Source organism: Carassius carassius, chromosome 49 (assembly GCF_963082965.1).
Source record: "Carassius carassius chromosome 49, fCarCar2.1, whole genome shotgun sequence".
Taxonomy (NCBI): domain Eukaryota; kingdom Metazoa; phylum Chordata; class Actinopteri; order Cypriniformes; family Cyprinidae; genus Carassius; species Carassius carassius.
In genome coordinates this window covers 2,789,327-2,811,032 of record NC_081803.1, presented here as the reverse complement: position 1 = coordinate 2,811,032, position 21,706 = coordinate 2,789,327, and the positions used below count along the sequence as shown (strand labels likewise).

Sequence of the window (21,706 nt, the reverse complement as noted above, 5' to 3'; positions counted from 1 at the left end):
GCAATCTGCTTTGCCTTGGCTCTTCGGATCCTCCCCCATCTCCCTGGCTCATCCACTTTCCATCTCTGTCTCGGGCTCCTCTGCCACCTGCTCTCCGTCAGCTCCACTGTGGGTCGCTGTCATGGCTGTGGTCTGGGTCCCACCTGGCTCCTCCTGCTCCAAGCCATTCCCGTTTCCTCCTTGGCTTCTTCCTCCGTCGTCTCCACCCTGGACTCGGTTCATCATACTCCTCCCAGGTGTCCGTCCTGCACCCAAGCCTCCTCCCAAGTTCCCACCTGTGACCCCCCCCCCAATCCCCCCCGACAATATGTCACGCTCCTGGACTCTTTCTGTGTGCTTTATTTTATGGTGTACTTGTTACAATGTAATTATACTGTACATATAAGTACTAAGAAATATTAATTAACTACGTGGTAAGGGTTAGGATTTGGGTTTGACTTATGGTTACTTACATGCAATTGTGCATAATTAATTGTGGACCCACTTTATATTAAGTGGCCTTAACTACCATTTACTTGCATTTAAATTAATAATTTAGTACAATGCACATATTATGTACATACTAGTGCTGCAACGACGCGTCGACGTCATCGATTACGTCGACTACAAAAATACGTCGACGTGCGTGAAATGCGTCGACGTGTTTACATCTCGCTTAATGGCATACTGGGAATGGAGAAAGTTGCATTCTATCACAAAAACAGAGACCACTGTTATCAAAAGTATGGGAATACTTTAAACAGAGGACAAATAAAATGGCACTTTTTATTCTCTTTGCAAAACCGATATGGTGTACCATGGCAGCAAAAATGCGATGCACGATCACCTCAGAGGAAAACATCCTGGCGCTCTCCGGTGTTACGGTTTAACTGGTTACTGTGTGATCTGTTGACCAACTTCCTGGTTCAGGTCTCTGCTGCAGATGTGATGGAACGACCGCACTAGATTCGGCGATTCTAAAAGTACAAACTGATGTGATATTATTAAGTGTCTAATAAATGCAGACTTGCTCATTGCATGATTCTGATATTCTTGTAAAGATTACAAGTTATTGGTATGATTACCCGTAGTGGCTGAAGTAAGGATAAATAAAAAATAAAGTAAGTCTGTGTTGGCGCTGGTTTCGAACACACATTAGGGGCGTTCAAATATCACGCCTAAAAACGCGTGTAAAGCGCTATTTGCGCCGCTTTCTCCTTCTTTCCAAAGCGCTCGGGCAGTTGCGCCCCTAGGGCGTCTGTCGTTGCTAAGCAACCATAAGGTGCTCTCTTCATGAAGACGCAGAAATTTCAGCAAAGGATAAATGGATTTGCAGCACTAAAAATCGCTTGCAGTAGCTCTGCTACTAAATTTATTTCAAAATGGGAATGCATATACAGCTATGATCAGCTGTTCCCTCGTCTTAGCTGAGCTTTCAACGTTGTTACGGGAAAGGATGAAGCTGATTAGTTAGTTCTTGTCACATGACCCGCGGTGCGATTGCGGCATTCTGAAAAGTTGAGATGTTTTTAACTCGATGCGGTGCGAATGCACCTGTTTTCGTGTGCGTGTCACGACCGTGTCGCTTCCATTATGAGCGTGCATACCGCGCGCCTACATTGGAAATAACGAACTTGAGCGCGCAAAAGACGCGATATGTGAATGGCCCCTTAAAAGACAGCGTGCCGCGAGACAACAGTCACAAACCATCGAGCTACCCAGAATCAGCTCCAGATCTCTGGAAACCATGCTAAACCATAGCAGAACCCTGACTACACTTTATGGTTTGTGATGCTAAAGAACATTTCATGACGTCTCAGACAACTGTAAATTTGTGGCTACTGTGGTTTAATTATAAACCCTATCGTAAACTCATATTTACCATAGTAAAATAATTTTCTTTGCCTCTTTATTTTTGTATACTGTAAAAACTTCAACCACATTGGTTGAAAATGAATAAAGGTTGAAATATTATATTCGAATTTGTACTTATATTTTTTTGTAAAGTTATCCAAAGGATTCATTAGCTAATCAAAAAAAGAACATTAGATTAATTATTTATTGTAATAAAAAATAATCGTTAAGAGTAGTCGACTAATCGAAAAAAATAAAAATAAATAATCGTTAGATTTGTCGACAGAAAAAATAATCGTTAGTTGCCCCTTCAGTACATACATGTTTTACATTGTACTTATATTTAAAAAATACGTGCATGTAATTACATCTGTAATTAATTTCTGTATTTATATTTATAATTTCACTGTTGACCCATCCCTTACACCTTAACCCACCCTCAAACTTACCCATACCTCCAACCCTGTCCATAACCTTACCCGTATCCCACCTGAATAGCAGCAAAAGTGTTTTGCAATACAATATAAACAAAATAAGTACATTGTACTTATTTTTTGAAGTACACAGTAGTTTAGACCACCTAAAGTGGGACCTTAATGGTTATTATAATAGTAAGTTTGTGTAACAAGGACATCTTAAAATAAAGTGTAACCAAAAAGTGTACCCAAAGTTTTACAGGTTCCATCTAGTTGTTAAACCTTGCTCTGCAAAACTTTTGTAAGATTTGCATTTAGTTCTACCAACATTACGAGTGGAGTTAAGTGTATGAAGTGTATGCAACGCTTTTCGCAGAACGAGGGTTACAATTTCAAGTGTTAATAGTTAAAATTTGCATCTGGTTGAAAAGTAGTGATTCTGGACTCATACTTCTGCTAGGTTTTTGTGGGACTTCCTCACTGCTAATTAGACCAACAAATTGAATAATGTATTGTATTCTATCATATATGATTACATTACAGATAAAGCAAGCAGTCTTCAAATGCTATTTTCACTTACTCCAAAAAACTTGTAATATAGTCCTTGCTGCAGGCTGACCAGGAGAAGGGGTTGGTGTTGGCTGTGATATGGGCCGCCATCAGCTTGGCTGTCTCATGACCTTTGGTCCCGCAGGAGTTCCCAATCCCATCATGGTTCATGCCGAAACTGTGAGACAAGTGGCAGATCATGAGCTTTGATGGATCATGTCAATCACATCACACAAGAAAACAAGCTTGGGCAGCTCTGAAAGATCAGGAGCAGGGGACATCTCCTTCAGCTAAGATGTAAAGAGAGGCTCATTCTGGCTTGGTAACAGCTGTGAGAAGAGGACAGATGGGTCAAAGACCAGAGGCTGTCTGGAGCTCTGAAGGAATGTGAAAGTTGTAATCACCACCCTGATCCAGGCCTGTCAATCAATAATTACACGTTTGAGCAGACCTCAATCAGGTAGTCATCTTTTAATGAACCTGGCCTGCCTTTCCCCCTTCCTCCAAGCTGCTTTCATCTGCTCATGCGCCATCGGCATACAAGACTGCTGAAGCATTTAGCAACATTCCTTGCTGGCAACTTCACAAATACATAATTTGAGCCATGCAAATTTTGTTCCCTTACATATCTGTCTAGATATTGCATGAAAAAGTCAGATCACCTTACGCAGAGACCTCGAAGCTTTCGTTGTCAGCTGGGGTCTTTCCAAAAGCAGAAGTCAGCCTCTAATGTATCTTACATACCCCCCACCATATCACACAATTCCTCTGTGTTTTTTAAGTGAGTGGGGTGACATACAGCCAAGTATGGTGACCCATACTCAGAATTCATGCTCTGCATTTAACCCATCCAAAGTGCACACACACAGCAGTGAACACACACACACCCGGAGCAGTGGGCAGCCATTAATGCTGCGGCGCCTGGGGAGCAGTTTGGGGTTCGGTGCCTCAAGGGCACCTAAGTCATGGTATTGCCGGCCCGAGACTCAAACCCACAACCTTAAAGTTAGTAGTCAAACTCTCTAACCACTAGGCCACGACTTCCCAGATTAAGATTAAGGCACACTTTTATGACATTTCACTCTACTCTCAATATAATTCAGCGCAGGAGAAAACTTCCCTACAAGAAGAAGGAGCTATTTTTACAACTGCTCCACAACAGAAGCAGACACAAGACATGATAGAGGAAACTGCCATCACGCTGAACTTCATCTTGAACTAGATCATGGTTATAAGCTTTCAGGATTGGGTTAATTTGTCCAGACTTTCATTTGCCTAAAGATCTGCATACAGGCAGTTCAAGCTTTGAATTTTGGCTAGAGGTATATATATAGTAATGACCACAATAAATCCAATCCAGTCACAAATAGATTATGAGACATGAAAGCATTACATGTAGAATATTTAGCCATTTTTCAACCACAGAGGGCTTTGTCCAAGTCCTTCAGGGGTGCATTCAATGAACAGTTGCACCACTTTTGCATGCTGTTATTTCACTTGCTACCCACAATCCAGTTTAACCAGATACTACATGCACTGAAACAGGTGTCAAATAAGATAAAGTAAAGGGAAAAAAATCTAAGAAAAAAATAATTAATTTGAAAATTTTCTTGGAAATTTCTTAAAAATTGTATTTATATATTTTCAAAGGTTTTGTTAAAATACGATTTCCTTGAGAATAATAACAAAAGATTACACCAAACTGTTTTTTAGGAATTCCATTCTTTAAAGAAGCTTTTTTGTCTTCATATCAAAAGAAAATTGAGTCCTGGTGCTCATTCGAGAAAAGAGAGTTTGAATCTGGCTTACTACATTCTTGTATAATTTTCCCTTCATTATTTCCTATCCTGGGTCTTTGATTCTATGAATACAAATGGCAAAAATGTTTCTAAAATCACCATAAACAAGATGATTTAAAGGGATAGATCATCCAAAAATGACAATTCCATCATCACTTACTCATTGACTGCATAACCACTGACTTACATAGTGTTTTTTTTTTTCATACTATGGACATCACAATGGCTACCATCAACTGTTTGGTTAACCACATTCTTCAAAATATCTTCTTTTGTGTTCAGCAGAAGAAAAAAAAGCTCATCAAGTTTTAGTTTTCATTTTTGGGTAAACCACTAAGTAAACAATGGTAATAATGATGCCTGCCTTAGTAAACACCAATAAATAAGAACAATTAACATATTATCATATTTTATCACATATGTCCATAACCGTGAATGTTCACATTCATGCAAATGGTCAGAGAGACAAATAGAGAGAGAAAATATACTTACTTGTGTCCGATCTCATGTGCAATAGTAAAGGCAGAACCAAGGCCTATATCTTCAGTAATACTACAGCTCCTCTCTGGCTCACACATTCCTGCTACGGATGCCAAACCTGGCCACACATACACAGAGACACGCAAAAACACACACACACAAGAGGTCAGGTCAAGGTGTAGAAGTGCTACACTGAGTCACCACCATAAAATGAGATTCTTCACATTAACCTCGACACCACTGAACTTGAAGCTGGTGAAAAGTTTAGGCGAATGTTTTTTTAAATCACCATGGGGGTGGGTCAACTTTGACGGCTAGACGATTAAATAAATAAAAAAACTGATGTTTTAGCTTGAAAATGTCTAGACAAGGGGGTTAGAATTATAAATTCTACATCTGGTAACAAGGAACCACTTAGTAATTCAAACCAGAGCTCGGAATTCATCACTTTGTGCCCATAAAATATAGATGTTTTAGTTATTCAAGTTTTCAGAGTTGCAAAAAGAGTGAAATAAATCATTTTCTTAAACCTGTTAGGTTTGTTCTTTAACTTTCACAAATCTTTCTGTACACTGCCTACATAGGCAGCTTGATGACTGAAATGTGACATAAGAATTGACGGATTTAAAACTCCTCATAGACAGCAACAAAGTTAAACGAACAACACTCAATATTATGCAAAGTACAATGGACAATCGACTAACAATTGAGGTTTGGCTAGAGATTAATAGAGATTTGGACCATAATGTTGATAACCTAAAACATGTTACTCCTATAAACATAAAATACAAAAATTTTCTGAAAAAAAAATTAAGCTATATAAATTGTAATGAATTTGAGTAATTTTTTTATAAGTCACAGTCTCTTGCTTTATGTTGAATTTTTTTGTGCTAATTTTGTGCTTTTCTGGGATTGTCTGTACATTTTTAGATACATTAATAAGAATTCATACAACTTTCTTCTATGTAACAGAAAAAAAAGAAATTTGGAGGGAATGGTTGCTCTTTTACTTGCATTTACAATAAATGGGGCTTCTAAGCATCAAAAAAGGATGCAAAAGGAGCACAAAAGTATCAAAACAAAATGCACATGAGGACATTTCCGTTAACCATAAAACAAAATATTATTAAGTGCAAAATTTAAAATACAGAAAAAACACCTATAAAAAATCTCTATGCAAAATTCCTTCATTTTAACACAGTACGTTGTTTGTTGTTGTTGTTTGTTTCTTTTACAGATTTTTCACAGTGTATCATGTGCACTACAGGTGCTGGTCATATAATTAGAATATCATCAAAAAGTTTATTTCACTAATTCCATTCAAAAAGTGAAACTTGTTTATTATATTCATTCATTACACACAGACTGATATATTTCAAATGTTTATTTCTTTTAATTTTGATGTTTATAACTGACAACTAAGGAAAATCCCAAATTCAGTATCTCAGAAAATTAGAATATTGTGAAAAGGTTCAATATTGAAGACACCTGGTGCCACACGCTAATCAGCTAATTAACTCAAAACACCGGCAACGCCTTTAAATGATCTCTCAGTCTAGTTCTGTAGGCTACACAATCATGGGGAAGACTTCTGACTTGACAGCTGTCCAAAAGACAACCATTGACACCTTGCACAAGGAGGGCAAGACACAAAAGGTCATTGAAAAAGAGATTGGCTGTTCACAGAGCTCTGTGTCCAAGCACATTAATAGAGATGCAAAGGTAAGTAAAAGATGTGGTAGAAAAAAGTGTACAAGCAATAGGAATAACCGCACCCTGGAGAGGATTGTGAAACAAAATCCATTAAAAAATGTGGGGGAGATTCACAAAAAGTGGACTGCTGCTGTAGTCAGTGCTTCAAGAATCACTATGCACAGTTGTATGCAAGACATGGGTTTCAGCTGTCGCATTCCTTGTGTCAAGCCACTCTTGAACAACAGACAGCGTCAGAATCGTCTCGCCTGGGCTAAAGGACTGGTCCACAGTTATGTTCTCTGATGAAAGTAAATGTTACATTTCCTTTGGATATCAGGGTCCCAGAGTCTGGAGGAAGAGAGGAGAGGCACACAATCCACATTGATTAAGGTCCAGTGTAAAGTTTCCACAGTCAGTGATGGTTTGGGGTGCCATGTCATCTACTGGTGTTGGTCCACTGTGTTTTCTGAGGGCCAAGGTCACTGCAGCCATATACCAGGAAGTTTTAGAGCACTTCATGCTTCCCGCTGCTGACCAACTTCATGGAGATGCAGATTTCTTTTTCCAACAGGACTTGGCACCAGCACACAGTGCCAAAGCTACCAGTACCTGGTTTAAGGACCATGGTATCCCTGTTCTTAATTGGCCAGCAAACTTGCATGACCTTAACCCATAGAAAATCTGTGGGGTATTGTGAAGAGGAAGATGTGATATGCCAGACCCAAGCATGCAGAAGAGCTGAAGGCCACTATCAGAGCAACCTGGGCTCTCATAACACCTGAGCAGTGCCACAGACTGATCGACTCCATGCCACGCCGCATTGCTGCAGTAATTCAGGCAAAAGGAGCCCCAACTAAGTATTGTACTTTACATGCTCATACTTTTTATTTTTATACTTTTTAGATGGCCAAGATTTCTAAAAATCCTTTCTTTGTATTGGTCTTAAGTTATATTCTAATTTTCTGAGATACTGAATTTGGGATTTTCCTTAGTTGTCAGTTTTAACCATCAAAATTAAAATAAATAAACATTTGAAATATATCAGTCTGTGTGTAATGAATAAATATATAATATACAAGTTTCACTTTTTGAATGGAATTAGTGAAATAAATAAACTTTTTGATGATATTCTTATTATATGATCAGTACCTGTATATATTATGTTCTCTTACGAGAGTTCTCTCATACTGCGTCTTAGCTAAGACGCTACGGGAAAAGTCTCTTTTCACGAAACACTGAAGCAAAAAATTACCCTTAATTTTGAATTATTGTAAAGCGCATTTGCAGCAGCACACAGCCAGAGGCGAGACGGCTCGCTCGCTCATTGGCTGCTCTGCGGCAAATGCACAAGCCTATCGAGCGCAGGCTGATGCAACATCAGACCAATGAGGGCGCTCGTGCCCTCCATGCCACTTCCCGCCGAAACGGGTCCTATAAAGGGAGCTCGAAAAGGCTGACTCACCTGATTTTTCATCTCTTCAGCGAAGCTCACACATCGCTGGATCACGAGAGGAAGCAAGCGCCGTCGATAGCATCTCAGCGGGACGAGCCATTCCTGAAGCCGCTGGCCTACGCCGCCTTCCACTGCCGTTCCTGCTGCGCGTTCCGGCGCCTATATCCTTTTTGTATCCTCGTGTGTGTTCGCCCTGCGACACACACTCGTAAAAGAGCTGCGTCTTTTTAAAGATGCCCTCGTGCGGCTCGTGCAGAGCCCCGCTCAGCGAAGGAGACCGTCACATCATCTGCGTCTCCTGCCTGGGTGAGGATCATGCAGCGCTCGCGCTCGCTGACGGCGGCTGCCCTCACTGCGAGCTACTGCCGATGGTGACTCTGAGGACTCGCTTGGCATTCTTCTCCGAGCCTGCATTCCCCGCTGCGACGCAGCGCCGTAAAAAGCGCCGCTCCCAGCGAATTCCGGAACCGTCTCCAGCTCAACCGAGCTTGCCGGTTCTCTCTGCTTCACCGGCCTCCCCTGCATCGCTTCCCGATGGTCAGCGCCCGCTGTCTGCTGCCGCATCTTCCAAGGAAGTGGAACTCAGGGCCGCGTCGGGGGAAGAGGACATGTGCTCTCTGCTAGCTTCGGGCAGTGAGGGTTGGGCGAGCTCCGGGGATCTCGCGCCTTCTGCTCAGAAGCCCAGCAGACGGGCTGATATCGAGAAGGAGCTGATGCGAGTGCTCACGCTGGCCGCGGCGAGCCTCGGTCTCGAGTGGTCTGCACCAGCGCCCCCCTCTCGTTCCCGGCTGGATGGTAGCTTTCTTCCGGATGAGCGTACTTCTCCTAGCTCAAAGCCCGCCCCGTTTCTTCCTGAGCTTCATGAAGAAGTGGCGAAAGCTTGGAACGCTCCATACTCGGCGCGAACTCGTTCGTCTGTTTCGCCAGCATTCTCCACACTGGATGATGCTAAAAACAGAGGCTACCAGTCACTTCCGCCAGTGGAACAGGCTATAGTGACGCACCTTTGCCCGCCCTCTGCTGGACGGTGGACGAAAGCGGCGTTGCCATCGAAAGCCTGCCACATGACGTCATCTCTGCTCGCGCGGATCTTTTCTGCTGCTGGGCAGGCTGCGTCTGCGTTACACACCATGGCCACGCTGCAGATTTTCCAGGGTGATCTCCTCCGTAAGCTGGATGAGATGGGACCTGAAGCTATCTGTCTCGCGGATTTGAGGAGTGCTTCGGATCTCTCTCTCCGCGCTACTAAGTCCGCTGCACAGGGCATGGGACGGGTTATGGCTTCCGCTACTATGGCTGAGAGACATCTATGGCTGACGCTAACAGACATGGCAGAGTCTGAGCGTGCTGCGTTCCTCGACGCCCCGCTGACTCCCGCTGGCCTCTTCGGATCGTCTGTCAACCAGTTTGTTGAGAGATTCGTCGAGGACCAGAAAGCGTCGCAAGCTTTCAAGCACTTCTTGCCGAAGCGCTCCGGTTCTGCAGCCAGTCGGGCTAGACCGGCCCCGCAAAGCTCTCAGCCACGCCCCCCGCCTCCTGCTGCTTCATCGCAGCAGCGTCAGCAACGCAGCTCGAGACCCCGTTCTCGCTCTACCAGCCGTCGCCCCGCGCCGCGGGAAACACGGCAGAGGATTACGGTGAGGCCGGAAGCCCCGAAGTCATCCTAGCACTTCTAGGAAAGCGCCGGTGTACGAGTTCTGCTGTGGCCGAGCTCTCGCCCAAGCTCGCCACTGTTTCAGTTCCAGGAATTGTGACTGTCTCAGCGTTTTCTGCAACGCGCAAGCCTGCACCTGTTGCCCGCTTGCCTGCACACAAAAGCCGTTATCACGGCTACCCAGATATTTCCCGAAAAGAGTGTAATTTCTGGTGTAAAAAAGCAGTAGATGTGCACGCTTACAGCCCACAGTTATTCACAGACAGCACGAATCCCACAGGACCCGCTCAGCCCTCTCTCACTCGGTTAAGCACCGTGGCGGGGTCGAGGAAGAGCGATCTGCCCGCTGTGATCAGCGCGCTCCCCGCCTCAAACGTCACAGGCATAACGCCCATGTTACAGCACACCGAAGTGCCACCGTTGCCCAGCCAACAGAGCGCGTTTTGCATCCAACCCTTAGCCATTCATGCAGATGCATGGTCAGCGCTTCCAGGGGTTTCGGATTGGGTGCTAGACATTATAAAGAGAGGCTACTCGCTACAGTTTTTTCGACGCCCTCCATGCTTTTTAGCGCGCGTCGAAACTACAGTCAAAACAGAAGTAGCACACCTACTTCGGGCCGAAATATCAAAACTGTTGAGCAAAGGGGCTGTGGAGCCTGTATCTCAAACTCAAAGCGAAGGGGGGCTGTACAGCAGATACTTTCTAGTGCCCAAGAAAGACGGGGGTCTCAGGCCCATACTGGATCTAAGACAGCTGAACAAGGCATTGGTGAAACACAGTTTCAAAATGCTTACGACCAGGAAACTCCTCGCCCATATTCGCAGAGGAGACTGGTTCATGTCGATGGATCTGAAGGACGCGTATTTTCAAATACAGATAGCGTCACGTCACAGGCGATACTTGAGATTCGCCTTCGAGGGCCAGACCTACCAGTATACAGTCCTGCCGTTCGGCTTGTCCACGGCTCCTCGTACGTTTACGAGGTGCATGGACGCAGCGCTCGCTCCTCTCAGACTAAGAGGCATGCGAGTGCTGAACTATTTGGACGACTGGCTGATTCTGCCTCAATCACGATCAGAGCTCGTGGAACACGGGGCCATTTTTCTCGATCACCTCGAGAAACTCGGTCTCAGTGTCAACTGGACGAAGAGTTCGCTGAACCCCAGTCAGACGATACTGTTTTTGGGTAAAACTCTGGACTCACGCTCCATGACGGTGCGGCTGTCGCCACAGCGCGCAGCGAGCTCTCTCCGCTGCGGCGCGACCTTCTCGCTCAGAGAATTTCAGAAGATGCTAGGTCTCATGGCCTCAGCATCTCCAGTTCTTCAGTTGGGCCTGCTCCGCATGTGCCCCTTGCAGTTCTGGCTGAAAACGCGGGTACCGCGCGGAGCGTGGATATCCGGTTAGTTGCGTCTCAAGGTCAATCAGAGCTGTGTTACAGCCCTGAAACCCTGGACAGCGAACGACTGGTACCAATCAGGTGTAAGCCTGGGGACTTCCTCGAAAGTGAAAATGGTGTCGACAGACGCCTCCACTTCGGGATGGGGAGCGCTGCACGAGGGCAGACCGTTCTTTGGCCTGTGGTCAGAACGGGAAAAGCTCCAACATATCAACTGTCTGGAAATGCTGGCAGTAGAGAACGCGCTGACGCGCTTTTGTCCCCGAATCAAGGGCCACCACGTCTTAGTCCGTTCGGACAACATGTCTGTGGTGTCCTATATAAATCGCCAGGGCGGTCTCAGGTCCCGAAACCTGTACAAGTTGGCAGAACGCCTCCTGGTTTGGGCTCAGCGCAACTTGCGCTCGCTGAGAGCAGTTCATGTGCCTGGGCTACAGAATCTGGGTCCAGACAGACTGTCCAGAAACAACATTCCCACGGGCGAATGGTCTCTACACCCACAGACAGTCCAGCTGTTGTGGGAGAGATTTGGCAGGGCGGAAGTGGACCTCTTCGCGTCCCACGAAAACGCTCACTGCCCCGCGTTCTTTTCCAAGAACGAAAGCGCGCTGTCACAGAGGTGGCCGTGCTGCCCGCTCTATGCTTTCCCCCCCGTCTCCCTCCTTCCGCAGGTGATAGAACAGGTGAGGGAAACGAGATGCTCAGTGCTACTTGTAGCACCACTTTGGAAGAACCAACCATGGTTTCCAGATTTGATGCAGTTAGCAGACACTGCCCCGTGGCCAGTGCCGTTGAGGAGGGACCTCCTCTCGCAGGCCAGGGGCTCGATTTGGCACCCTCAACCGGAGTTGTGGTCCCTCCATGTGTGGGCGCTCAACGGTTACCCGCTGATCTCTCAGTGGGAGTGCTAAATACCATCTCTCAGGCTAGAGCTCCGTCGACTCGACGGCTGTATGCCTCGAAGTGGTCAGTATTCTCCAGCTGGTGCACAGCTCGGAGACGTTCACCCCTTAGTTGTAAGGTGACGGAGGTTCTCTCCTTCCTACAGGAGCTGTTGGATAAGGGCAGAGCCCCCTCCACGCTCAAAGTTTATGTGGCGGCTATCGCAGCGTTTTCTGAGACAACGCTCGGTCAGTCAATAAGAAGGAACGATTTGGTCATCCGCTTCCTTAGAGGAGCTAGGAGGCTGAATCCTCCCAGACCTCCGTCAGTCCCTTTTGGCGGTTTGGACGTTCATTCCAAGGGAATGGCTGTTTCGAGACAGAGCCTATCCAGATGGATAGTTGACGCCATCGCGTTAGCTTACGCTTCCAGGGGCCTTCAGTGCCCACTGTGCGTCAGAGCACACTCCACAAGAGGCGTTGCCTCGTCGTGGGCGTGGTCTAGTGGGATCTCCTTACAGGATATATGTATGGCAGCAGGATGGGCCTCGCCGTCTACATTTATCAGGTTCTATAACCTGGAGATTCCCGTCCTGCAAGCAAAGCTGCTGTCGGTATAGTTGAATCAGGTTCCTGATTGGAACTCTGAGATCGCAAGCGCTATGCGCTGACGACTGTTATATGGGCAGTATTTCGTAAGACCCACATTACCACATTGGTCAGGCCTTGCCTTGATTATGTGATGTCATATCGCCGCGTCTACGGACGCTGGTAGATATGGGACGGAGGGCCCCCCCCCCTCCTGTTCTAGGACTCTCTGTGAGTCCCTCTGGTGATTGGGCACTGTAAGTCCTGGGCGTCGCTTCCAGGTTTATTGGTGTGTGATCCCTGCGTGCACGGCGCTTTACATGGGGTTCCCATAGCGTCTTAGCTAAGACGCAGTACGAGAGAACTCTCGTGAGAGAACTCTCGTAAGAGAACGTACTCCGTTACTAACATAACCTCGGTTCTCTCTAGAAGAGGGAACGAGTACTGCGTTCTCTGGCGTGCGTATGATTCACTCTGGTTCGCTTCGGCGATGAAATAAATCAGGTGAGTCAGCCTTTTCGAGCTCCCTTTATAGGGCTAGGCCACACCCGTTTCGGCGGGAAGTGGCATGGAGGGGGCGAGCGCCCTCATTGGTCTGATGTTGCATCAGCCTGCGCCCGATAGGCATGTGCAGTTGCCGCAGAGCAGCCAATGAGCGAGCGAGCCGTCTCGCCTATGGCTGTGTGCTGCTGCAAATGCGCTTTACAATAATTCAAAATTAAGGATAATTTTTTGCTTCAGTGTTTCATGAAAAGATACTATTCCCGTAGCGTCTTAGCTAAGACGCAGTACTCGTTCACTCTTCTAGAGAGAACCGAGGTTACATTAGTAACCGAGTACGTTTTCTGAAGCAATAAGATATTAACAAACCAACATTTAATAAAATTATAAAAATTTTCCTAAAAAAAAAGCCGTAATTTAATTAGTCTTACAAAAATATCAAATGTTTCCTCCTCACAAAGAATAAGATGGAGCAAAGATTTAGTCTTCACAGTCTCAAAGCCAGCTGCTTCTATTAAGGCGAGGGAGTTCTCTTGAAGCTATGAAGTGGTGGAATAGGCTTTTGCAAAATCCAGGTGTCTCTTAGTTCTTTTTTCCCCTCTATCCAGCCTGGGAGAACAGAACAATTCTCACCACATTACACCTGTGGGTGGTCGGTAGGACCAAAACACAAAACCCTAAAGCTAGATGCATGAGGACCATCCAAGATTCAAGAAGCCTGCTCTGGTCTCTGATTAGATCAGACATGTGGTGGGAAGTTTATCTTTGTAAATTCAAATGCAGAGACCTCAGCCTTTAATTTAAAGTCCATAATTCAACAGCTGAGTCTTGGATAAGTTTAGAAGCACCTTTCTGTGCTATTAAATAGGTGCTGCACAAGAACAAATAAATTTAAATATTTTGAAGAATGTTTGTATTCACAGTTGTGAAATTTCATTACAAGACATGTGAGATCCAATTGATCCAAGAGATTTGGTCAAGTCAAACCTAGTGTTAAGTGTCTTTATACAAGGTTGAAAATGCACTTGGCGCATATTAAATTTGAGAGCTATGGTGGAAACTGATCGTTGAAACATTAAAAATCTGGTCTTTGCCTCTTATATGACTGAACATATATACCATATGTTTTATAGCCTCAGTTCATGATACCCTTATGGTGCTTTTTTGTCTTTTTTTGTCTCATACACTAACTTGATAGACTATGATTTTTATGTTGTTATTGTTTTCTGCATGTTGGTTGCACTACATGACATTGTTGGTCGCACTACACAGTGTTTTTTCAAATAATGGCAGTTTTGTTCAAATTTTTTTTTATGAAATATTAATAAAAGATAATTTCAGACTACTTAAGAATTGAATTCTTTTAATGAGGCTTTTCCCCCCTTCATTTTAATATTGGAACTATCACCTTGACATTTTCGACTACGCCCCTCCAGAAATGTAAAAAGTCAAACTAATGCTCATTATTAAAGAGATGTATTAATTGAATTTTGGTACAAATTAATAGACAGGACAAACAAACAAACAAATAAATAAATAAACAGGACCACGTCACTGACCCGCGATCCATGGAAAAAAATATACAGATATGGAATGCCATAAGACTAAGCTACTGCTTTAAAGTTGATCATATAAAAAAAGAGTATTGGAAAGGTATAAACCTGACCTCCCTGTGAGCAAAATATTATTACAGATATTGCACAAGAATATGGAATACAGAGAGGAGCTCCAACAAAGCACTTTTGGACTCTTTATCTTACTTATCCAGAGGCCCAAACAAGAGCAGACATGCAAATCAAAGGCTAATAAGACAACAACTGGAGGCAAGAAGGGTAAAAAAGGAAAGAGATACGGGATGGAAGAAAGCTTATTGGTGGGGCTTGTTTTCCTAAGCCGTGGGTCACTTTGGTGTTATCTCCGCTCCGCGATTACCCGTTGACCCCTAGAGGGCAACACGTTGACCCGAGATCATGATGGTGCCTATAGGTGAATGGGTGGTGTTGAAGTGGAGATGAGGTAGAGAAAGAGGAGGGGGACAGCAAGGAAGCAGAGAAGATTCCAGGGCAATTAAAGGGACCCGGGGAATGTGACGAATGCGGTCAATCTGTCAAACCACCCCTGGAGTCACAATATTACTTCTAAGATATACGGTTGAGCACTGGAGGGGGCTGGTTCAGATAAGACGAGGCTTTGACATTGCTTGCAGACCATTTAAGGGGGACAAAACACCAGTGTTTGCTTTCTGCTCAGTTATCCTGACTTCTTTAAACATATTTATTCTTCTTTTATCTGTTGTTCTCGGTTATACATTGTATAGTCTAATTTTCTTCGCTCCTTTTCTTCTTTTGGCTTGCCTAGGGGAGGGGTAAACATCTCTGTCCCGTAGCAGACAGGACTGGGAATGTTTGGAAATTTAACAAGAGACAGCGGCGGCTGTAGAGGCAGGAGGCTTTGAGCCATGTTTGAGCTCAACGTGAGCCAGACGGCTCTATAAAGACAGGACAGTAAAGTCTTTTTTAATAATCTCACCAAATTATTTAGTACACAAGTAAAACGAAGCATGTAGCATTTGCCATTTAGTGACATTCATTTAAAGGGTTAGTTCACCCCAAAATTAAAATTCTGTCATCATTTACTCAACCTCATGTCATTCTATACCCCTAAGAAATTAAAACAAATGAAGGTATTTTTAATGCAATCTGAGAGATTTCGGTCCCTCCACTGAATGTCTGTTCAGCCAAAACTTTCAAAAGTTTGTAAAGAGATCAAGAAATAAATCCATTTGAATTGAGTCTTCTGAAGTGTCACGATCATGTTATATGATGAACAGATTTAAATTAGGCTTTTATTCACATATAAACACTGGTCAGCGAACATAAACGGAAGCTCAAGCATATTTGTTTAATGCACGAGAACCTGTGAGGTTCTCACTTTTCACATCACCACGTTTGAGCTTCACCAATGAACCATGACGTTTGTTCTCACGTGTCAAGCTCTTCTTACATGTGAATAAAAGCCTAATTCAAAGGGGTCATATGATGCAATTTCAAGTTTTCATTTCTTTTTGGAGCGTTACAAGATGTTCGTGAATAAATAAGATCCCTAAAGTTGCAAAGACTAAAGTCTCAAATCCAAAAAAATATTCTTTATAAAAGTTAAGACTGGTCCACACCCTCCTAAAGCGGCTCATTCAAACACCCCCCACATGTCTACGTCACGATATGGGAAAATTTGCATAACACAGCCCAAATGTTCACATAAAGAAAGAAGGCGTAACTATTATTCTCGCTGTAGTATTGATGCTGCCGTCGCAATGTTGTGGAGATGCTGTGTGTTTCGTTGTGCAAGCGAAACTACTGTTTGGTCTTCTAAAAGAAGACACGACTAGAAATCAGTGGTTAAGTTGTATTTACAACACTGTTCCAGAACAGTTCAACCCAAATATTCAGATGTGTGCAGCACATTTTACGGAGGAGGGGGACTCTTTCCTGGGAGAGTAGCCTACAATGCTGGTGTTCTGACAAATAATGCTGACTCACAGCCTGTAATTGCATTTTCATATTAAAAGGATTTGCCACTAATGTTTCAAATGCGAGTTTTGAGTAGTGCAGAGTAGCGCTTGTTGTTTGTCGTTTCTCTGATCACAAATGCAGACATGGTTTTATGTTTACACGGCGTGATGCAACACAACGCGTAAAAAGACAGTATAAGTCATTATAATCAGTAATTATGTCCCCACTGGATGCAACAAATGCCTTGTTTGTAATGTTTTTTTGTTTGTTTTTGTCTCGTCGCACCATAAAGTGATCATGTCTTTTTAGAGGATTTGGAGGTCTTGGATTCGCTCGATTCATATAGATTTATTTTTATAATATCTTTATGAATGTTGAATAGTCAACATTTTCAATGGAGAGACAAAAATTTTGTAGAGTTTGATAAATATCTTAATTTGTCTTCCAAATATGAACAAATTTCATATGGGTTTGGATGGGGGTGAGTAAATGATGAGAGCATTTTCATTTTGGGGTTAACTATCTCTTTAAATCAAAGTATATTTAGTCTTAGGAAATATTTCAGGTACTTACCGAGTGTACCACAGGGTTTGTTCTTATAGGTGCAGATGTCATACCTAAAAGAAAAAAGAAATCAAAAGTAAGGTCTTCATATGACAGAAATTCAACAGGACTCCATACAGTAACTTATGACGAAAACATGAATGTAGTATGCCTGTGTAAAACTCGCTAGCCAGCAAATTTGAATGGGGTTGCTAATGTTTTTTGGGTGGTTACTTAATGGTTGGAGTCAAAAGAGGGTGACACTTTAGTTTGATCGTCCACTTTAGACATTCTGCTAACCTCGCAAATACATGTCATCTTATTCTCCTAACCCTAACCTAACAATCTACTAATACTCTAATGAGAGTAGGTTGATATGTACTTGCAAAGTTGCTTAGTTAATAGTAGAATGTCTAAAGTGGACTATCAAAATAAAGTGCAACCAAAACGGTCCAACTATGATCCAGCCATTATTTTCACCCATTTTATTATCTACCATGTGCAAAGTAAGTGTTAGCACAGTGCATTAATATGCGATTATGTTCATAACACATAAACTTACATTAACATTAAAAAGGTCCATATATGCATTTTATCTGCACTTGCTTTTACCAGGAAAGTTACATATTGAAGTTTAATACTTATTATATTACTTCTTTTACTTATTTTAAGCAAGTTTAAAACTTCAAACTAATTCAATATAATTAAAACCTATTGACCCACGTTTAATTGACAGCATTCACCATGACTTACTGTCGAATTTTTGTTGTTTATTTTGTAATCAACCCCGCCCCCAAATATAGGCAGGCATATATGAAAAAAATGCCAAATATTCTCTTATTCCCCAAATGGGGCATTTAACACCTCCTCAAATATATCACAAGCAGTTTGGGCTACTGAGTCTGGCCAAAGGCAGGCAGCCAGGCTTTGTTTGACATTGTCTTCAACGTAGAGGAAAGACACAGTGCCCGATCTGAATCATATTAAACTCTCTCAGAAGCATTGTGTTTTGAATCAGGGGCTTGAGGGGAACAGCGCAGACGTTTTGCATATATTTATTCAGACTGGTAGTTGGAAAGTTCCTATCGCCCTTCTATTTTGGTGTCGATCTGAAGATATCCATGTGCTCTGTTTACTGTGGCAGCTGAAAAGGGTCAAAAGAGCCAAATGATCTTTGAATCTGGAAAACCATACTGGAATACTGGAGCCAAAAATAAATAACCAAAACAAGTGTTTCTTTGTTCTTCTTTGCACAGTTTATAAACACGTAAGTTGCTGCTTATACAATTTATACAAATGTGAAAAAAAATTTAAACTCATTGTGAGATCACGTTCATGTAAAATAAAAAAAAAGAAAATGTGAGTGATGCTTGCCCATAATACCAATCAATACCAGTTAAGCTCAAAGTACAGCACTCGCAGCATAATGTTGATAACCACAAAAAATTTTATCATTATTTATTTATGTTTTATTTTTTTTAAAGCAAAAATTTGTGAGACGCATATATATATATTCCACAAAATAAAGAAAGTTTGCAGGTTTGGAATGAAGTGAAGGTGAGTAAATGATTCTTGGGTCAATTAATGACCATACAATTGACAAGAAAAACTTCACAGCTTATATAATACACAGGTTTTAACAAAGACTTAATCTATACAATAATAAGCTTTACTTTTCTGCATTTAAACCCTCCATAATTTTAAACCCTTTTACTTCCACTGCAAGTGCATCTCAATTTTTGAAAATAAAATAAAGAAAATGGGGATACACTGAAATTAATATCATTGTAACATTATGCTACAAATTCTGTTGACTGAGTTTGTACTGAACCAGGAATAATATGAATATAAAAAATATAAATTTCAAACAAAACTACTTATTAAACAGAGTAAATTAGATGGAAGATCAAACATACATATGTGTGTGAGCGACTGACCCACTGTTTCACTTGATGTCTAATTGATGTACATACTGTACTGGTAATACAAAAAATTATAATAATAATGGCATGCACAAGGAATGATGAACAAGGTCTCTCTGCCTTGAAGATGGGCTTTTAATGTATTAGGAAACCAAGACAATGCAAATTCAATTTCATTAGTCTAGGACTTGAAAAACATTGCTGAAGAGGTCAGGATGAACCGTCCCTCTAGATGATGCATCACAGTCTTATGTTTCTCCCTCTTGTACCAGCAGAGGTACTGCAGCAAATGTGGCAAATGCAATCACTCTAGAGCTTCTGTCTAAATGTTTACATCTCTGAGCCACCCAGTGAGAGGGACAGCTGACCTCACAAAACTGTCCATGTGACCTCTGCTGAAGTGAAAATAATTTTAACAACAAATATATGGATTAGTTTGACAGCACTAATATGGATATATATTAATTTCTACTGTGAGAGTGATGTACAGAAAAAGAAAATAAAGAATTCCCAAAGTGCAGTATGCGTTGCGAAAGCTAGGCAGAAAATACCAGCAATTTTATGTGCCTATAAGGCCTAGTGACGTCGAAAGTGACCTCTTATGCTGCGTTCACACCAAACGCGAACAGAGCGTCTGGGGCGAATTATTTCGATGTTAAGTCAATGTTAAGATGCGTTTACGCGCATCTAGAGGTCTCGCGGCGTGGTAGAGGCGAATTCGACTCATTCACGCATCTAGTTACAGGAGATTCTGAGTTATGAAAAGGACCATAGCAAGCTGACAGCGACCGGCTTTTGTGGTGGAAAATTGGCAGTAATACCCCCACCTTGCGAAGCTGTACCTAAGTGTCCCTGGGACATCAGTGCGGTCGGAGCGCGTCTTCTCAACAGCTGGACATATAGTGAATAAAAAACGCTCTGCTCTGGACCCCGAAAATGTTGATCGACTTGTTTTCCTGTCCAATAAATTTGTAATGGCCCTAGCCTTTTTGCTCATTTCATTATGCCTGCCAAGTGCCGCCTAGCCTAAGTGTCGGTTATGTTCAATAAAAAAACACACATGGCCTGTTCTCAAGTCCATTTAAAGTTAAATTTTTTGAACAGTTGTTTGAAATGGATTTAATCATTATTTAAAATAATCTTGGAGATTTTTGAATTGCATAAATCATAAATGCAGCCGGGTTGAAGCCTGCAGTGATGTTTTTCTTTTGTTATGGCAGCCGACCCCTCTGCACATATATTTTTTCGAGAATGTTACACACCTGTTGCTGTTTGTTATTCTATAAATAAGAAATGTTGCTGACTTGTGCGTTTCCAGGGCTCTCTTTACGTTCGTCCGTTTGTAACGAAGAGGCTGAGGCAGAATGTGATTCCATTTGCAGGGGTTTATTAAAGGAAGATCGTACAAACAGAGTCGTGTTACCAGGCAATGTGTAAGTACCGTAAGGGCAGTCGGATCTTTCAACATACACAGGGGTTATCCAGTAGGCAGAGACGAGTAGGCAGGCGAACAGGTCAAACACAAACATCAGTCCAATCAAGCAATATATCCAAAGGGGCAATCCAAGAGACGTGAACGAGACAACAGGCAGAATCGTGATCAAACAGGCAGTCAGAATACTCACAAGGAAAACGCTTGGTAAGGCAGGTTAACTGGCAATACTTCGCAGTGAAGTGAAATGCTAGCACATGTTAAATAGTCCCAAACAGGAAATGACTGTAGAAGCAGAGGGAGTGGTGAACAGTCAATACTCTGGTGAGGGCTCCCTCTGCTGGCGTGGCGTTACAGAATCCCCCTTCCTAGGAGTGCCTCCTGGCACTCGACGCGGATGTCCCCGTGGTTGTGGCACTGGTCGATTGGGTCTGGCTCGATCGAAGTCCTCCGTGAGAGACGGATCCAGAATGTCGAATGTCACCTCTCCTCAGGTCCATAGCCCTCCCAGTCCACAAAATATTGGAGCTGACCCCCTCTCCTTCTCGAGTCCAGTAATTCATTGACCGTGTAAGCCGGTGCTCCATCAATGTCCAGTGGCGGTGGTTGCTCTTGAGCCTCATGATTGGAGTCAGCATCCGTGTGGACCGGTTTCAGCAGTGAGACATGGAAGGAGGGAGAGATACGGTAGTTAGCAGGAAGCTGTAATTGGTACGTGACTTCATTGATTCTTTTTAGAATTTTGAAAGGGCCAACATACCTTGGGCTGAGCTTCCTGCTCGGTAGCCGCAACTTGAGATCCCTTGTCGAGAGCCAGACCCGTTGTCCTGGTTGGTAAGATAGATGTGGTCGACGTCGCTTGTTAGCCTGGAGTTCCTGTACTCTGACAGCTCGTTGTAGGTGGACGTGAGCACTGTCCCACACCCTCTCGCTCCGACGAATCCAATCATCCACAGCGGGGGGTTGGTATCTGAGGACACACTGGAAAGGGGTTAGGCCTGTTGACGAATAAATCAGTGAGTTCTGTGCATACTCTGCCCATGGTA

General features: G+C 43.2%; 1 protein-coding gene across 1 annotated transcript in view; it reads right to left on the bottom strand.

Moving 5' to 3' along the window:
• LOC132132514 (A disintegrin and metalloproteinase with thrombospondin motifs 6-like) overlaps window positions 1-21,706 on the bottom strand; it is a 166,123-nt gene that overhangs the window by 122,678 nt on the left and 21,739 nt on the right. The window contains exons 9-11 of the mRNA XM_059544915.1: window positions 17,337-17,380; window positions 5,090-5,195; window positions 2,830-2,976 (exon numbers count right to left, since the gene is read on the bottom strand). Coding sequence (XP_059400898.1) covers window positions 2,830-2,976; window positions 5,090-5,195; window positions 17,337-17,380 — 297 coding nt within the window. The remainder of the gene's footprint in view (window positions 1-2,829; window positions 2,977-5,089; window positions 5,196-17,336; window positions 17,381-21,706) is intronic.